Source organism: Etheostoma spectabile, chromosome 7 (genome assembly GCF_008692095.1).
Source record: "Etheostoma spectabile isolate EspeVRDwgs_2016 chromosome 7, UIUC_Espe_1.0, whole genome shotgun sequence".
NCBI classification, from domain to species: Eukaryota; Metazoa; Chordata; class Actinopteri; order Perciformes; family Percidae; genus Etheostoma; species Etheostoma spectabile.
The window spans coordinates 24,439,803-24,444,183 of record NC_045739.1 but is presented as its reverse complement, the minus strand read 5'-3'; the positions used below and the strand labels follow the sequence as shown (position 1 = coordinate 24,444,183).

General features: G+C 44.1%; 1 protein-coding gene across 1 annotated transcript in view; it reads left to right on the top strand.

The window, feature by feature from the left end:
* atf6b (activating transcription factor 6 beta) overlaps positions 1-4,381 on the top strand; it is a 37,919-nt gene that overhangs the window by 25,427 nt on the left and 8,111 nt on the right. Inside the window, exons 8-9 of the mRNA XM_032521704.1 lie at positions 3,385-3,549; positions 3,640-3,809. Of these exons, the coding sequence (XP_032377595.1) occupies positions 3,385-3,549; positions 3,640-3,809 (335 nt within the window). The remainder of the gene's footprint in view (positions 1-3,384; positions 3,550-3,639; positions 3,810-4,381) is intronic.

Sequence of the window (4,381 nt, the reverse complement as noted above, 5' to 3'; positions counted from 1 at the left end):
TATATATATATATATATATATATATATATATATATATAAATATATACACATATATATATATATATTGTGTAATAAGAGATACTTGTTACGGTACTTTTGACATGTTCGTTTCTCCTTTTGTTCGTATGAGTTAATGATTTGCGTTACTTCCTAGCTTCCCCTAGGCATAAAACTGATGGGTCGCAACCCATATTCTTTGCGTCACCATTGGTTGAGCTGTTGCTGGGCACATTAGGCAAATTTAAAATTTAACATAGTTCACCAATGTTGAACAGAGAGGAACAATATGCTTCTTCACACAGTCACAGCTGCCAGTTTTATCTTATCTCACTCTGCAAGCTCGACACTCCCGTGTCTCGATTTTCTCCCTTTCTCGAGGTTTCACATCTTCACGTGATGACTATTTCACAGTATAACTTTGGACAGTTCCCACAGGTTAATACAATATGGACGGGGGTTTACAGATAACGTACATCAGTACAGCTCTCGTTTTCCCAGGTAATCTTCACCTACTCAGGTATTCTGTATAGAGGACCTCAGGGCAGACCCACAACACAATGGAGGGGTTGTGTATGTCCCATCTGGTGTGGGAAACTCTGGTTTAGTCTCGGGAAGTTGATTTCGATCATAAATCCCGGCCCTAATGTGCATGTTGCTGTTAAAGGAGCATTACACAAAGGGTCCCAACACCAGAGCTACTTTGCCTTGTGTGCGTGATTCAAATTAGAAAAAACTAATTTGTTTAAACCCAAATAACACTGGTGTGCGGACATGATGGAGTGCCTCATCTTGTATTTGTATTTCAAATCATTTCCCTAGTTGTGCAAGATTTTCCACTCCAGTACTGAGGTTGGATGAGACTTGTTGACAGCTGGAGTATCCGAAAGTGCTGCAGAGCAAGGCAGTTAAAAGCCTCAGTCAAGGCCTCTCTTTAAAGTCGACCTAGTGGCGTCACTGGTTTGAGATTTGGCGTTTATTTGGGCTTTTTTTGAAGAAATGCAAATAGCTTGTGCTTTTGTAGCACCTGGAATTAACCCTATTGAAAGAAGTTTTATACATAATTTATCTGCGTTCTGTTTAGTAATGCATTGAAGCACGTAGTTCCTTCATAAGTTATGCAGTTCTTCATCCTGCCAGTAGGGGGCTACCTGTGTCGTGAGTTGTCGTTACAAAATACTGTAACACATGCGAGAAGAAGACACGTTTGCAGAGGAGATGAGTCCGTGAAATAAAGAAGAAACACGTTTTTGTGTGTCCGCGGTAGTGAACTCTTGAACTCGCTTTTGTGATAAATCCTAAAGAAAAACTGACTAAAACTGAACTTTTATACACTACTATCAGCGTCTCCGTATGAGTGGTGTAACACTTTATATGAGTTATGTTTATTTTTGCATATAGTTTTAGACAAAACACACATGCTTGTGCAGCATTGCTGTGGGTGTATTATCAATAAATATGACATTATTATGTTGATTATTGGCATAAGTAAATGTCATGAGGGCAGAAGCGTCTGGACTTTATTTGAGAAAATGTATTTTGTCAACTGTATAAGTATAAATAATGTTTATTTCTTCACAGTGTGACCCCCAGGACATATGAGAAGTGTTTTTGAGAGTAAAATGGCTTAGTTTGCACTGCTCTGTGTCTGTGATATCAATACATATCTGGAAGATTCATGTTCCCTTTTATTTATTTATTTATTTCTTTGTCTTTAGGGTCCTACAAACAACCATTTTTAACATTCAAGTGACCTCACTGCAGCACAGATACTCAAATAGCCCAGTTTGTCCTGAAAAAATGATGTTCATATCTTGACTGTAGACAACAGGGTGGATGAAGCTTTCATAGAAAACACAACCAGACGGAGAATGAGCTGTAAGAGTGACCTTAGGTCTGAGGGTTGAGATGAGTTCTTTTATGGGGAATGAAAGGCTTGATCCGACAAAAGTAGGTCATCGCATCATTGTGCAGACAAGTAGTCAAATTGCTTCTTTTCGTCCGTCACCCATATTAGTTTCTCAAGGATCTTGAACTCAAAATATTTATGAAATTCTTTCTTTTTCTTCCTTTCTCTGCAAGCAGGCCCAAAGGCCCGAAGGTTCTTCCTCATCCGTTGACTCCAGTATCGTCTTACCCGCTCTTGACAATGACGTCAATGCTGCTGCCAGTCCTGCCGTTGTTTACCTTCTTCTGGTCCGTTGCCTTTTCCTCATTAGCGACGCGTCTGGTCAAGAGGAGACTGCAACTAGTGTTGCGAGCGCCACGCGCGAGTATAAATAGTCACGGTGATCCCACGACGTCACACTGTCGCGCGAGTTCAGTGGTCTGAAATATGATGTCTGAAAACTTAACTAAATAAGTTCACATGCACTTTTATTGTCCACTATTATTCTGAATTTGATACAGTTATGTAAACAGCATAGTTCGTTTGGATGTCCCAGATAAGACGTGGGATACGTCTTTATATTATTCTGGTTTCAGAAGCATTCTTTGGACATTTGCTATCTGGGCGCCATCTGGTTGCCATCTGGGCGCTATCTCGGCGCTATCTGGGCGGTATTTGGGTGATATCTGGGTGCTACCTGGGTGATATCTGGGGGGTAATCTGGGCGATATTTGGGAATATTCTGGGCGGGATTTGGGTGATACTGGGTGCTACCTGGGTGATATTGGCGGCCGGTATTTCGGCGATTACTGGGGGCTACCTGGTGATATACTGGGTGATATCTGGGCGTATTTTGGGTGATAAACTGGGGTATTCCGGGCGATATTGGGTGATATCGGGCGGTATTGGTGATATCTGGGTGAGCTACCTGGGTGATACTCGGGTGATATCTGGGTGATATCGGGCGGCTATTGGGTGCATATCTTGGTGATACCGGGGGGTATGGGCGGTATGGCGATATCTGGGTGCTACCGGGTGATATCTGGGGCGGTATTTGGGCGATATCTGGGTGCTACCTGGGTGATATCTGGGTCAATCTGGGCGGTATTTGGGTGGTATCTGGGCGATATTTGGTGATATCTGGGTGATATCTGGGCGGTATTTGGGTGATATCTGGGTGCTACCTGGGTGATATCTGGGTGATATCTGGGTGATATCTGGGCGGTATTTGGGTGATATCTGGGTGGTACTCTGGGCGATATTTTGGTGAATCTGGGCGGGTCTGGGCGGTATCTGGAAAATCAGACCAGAAATGATGGAGGAGATTGTACACATGACGAGTCCAATAAATTTAGATTAAATGCAGCTTGATTCAATTATTGAACAAGGAAGATAACCAAGGGTACACACACACACACATACACACACACACACACACACACACACACACACACACACACACAGTGAACATGAAACATTTGTGTTGTTTTCTCCTCCAGTTCTGCCGGCCTCGGCCACGTTAAAGGCCAGCACCATCCTGAGCACCAAACCTCCCATCCAGCCCAGACCGGTGTGTGTCACCACCCTCCCCGTCCCCCAGACCCCCGCGCCGGCCAAGACCCTCATACTGCAGGGCCTCCCCTCCATGGACCAGACCAGACCCGGTAACGAGTTTTGGTCTGAATCATTTTTTTGGGGAAAACGCTGACTTGCTTTGATGTCTGATGCGTCTCCTCCTGTCTGTCCTCCTCCAGTGGTCTTGTCCCAGTCCGTCTGTCTCGGTTCGGCTCCGGCCATCGTCAAGATGGAGCCCGTCTCCCCCAGCATCCCCCAGCACTGCGCCAGCCCCACAGCTCCGCCCAGCGGCAAACCCATCGTCCCGGCGACGGCGCCGTTACCCGGCAACACCTCCAACGACATCGACGTGAGTAGGCCGGACGTACCGACACACGCCGGTCGTCAGATCACAACCGAAGTTCTGGTTCCAGTACCAAAAGATGTGGGTTTTTTATACAAGGAAACGCACCAACGGTCTTAGTGCATCAGTGGTGAATTAAGAACTTAAAAAAAATATTTCATTTTAAAGATAAATTTATTGATCCCTCCAGCAAGAAAACATGTAGTAATGAAAGTAATGATAATACATTAATATCTTACATACTTTGACTCTGAAATGAGATGCTCACACACCTGTCAGGTTGTCCAGTAGCCTTAATACGTTTACCGTATACCGTGTATACGTTTAAATACAGGGGGCATAAGTATACACCCCCTATGTTAAAATACAGGGGGCATAAGTATAGTCAGAAGTCCTAATGTGTCATCCTCCTTCACTATGTTACAAAGGACAGGGTGCACCCACAGATAAAAGCTACGGCCCAAAAAAAACTATTAAAAGACAGGGCATTAAGTAACACCTCCCCTATGTTTAAAGTATAGGCATACAGTATAGGGACACCATCCCCTATGTTAAAAACAGGGCAGAAGGTATACACC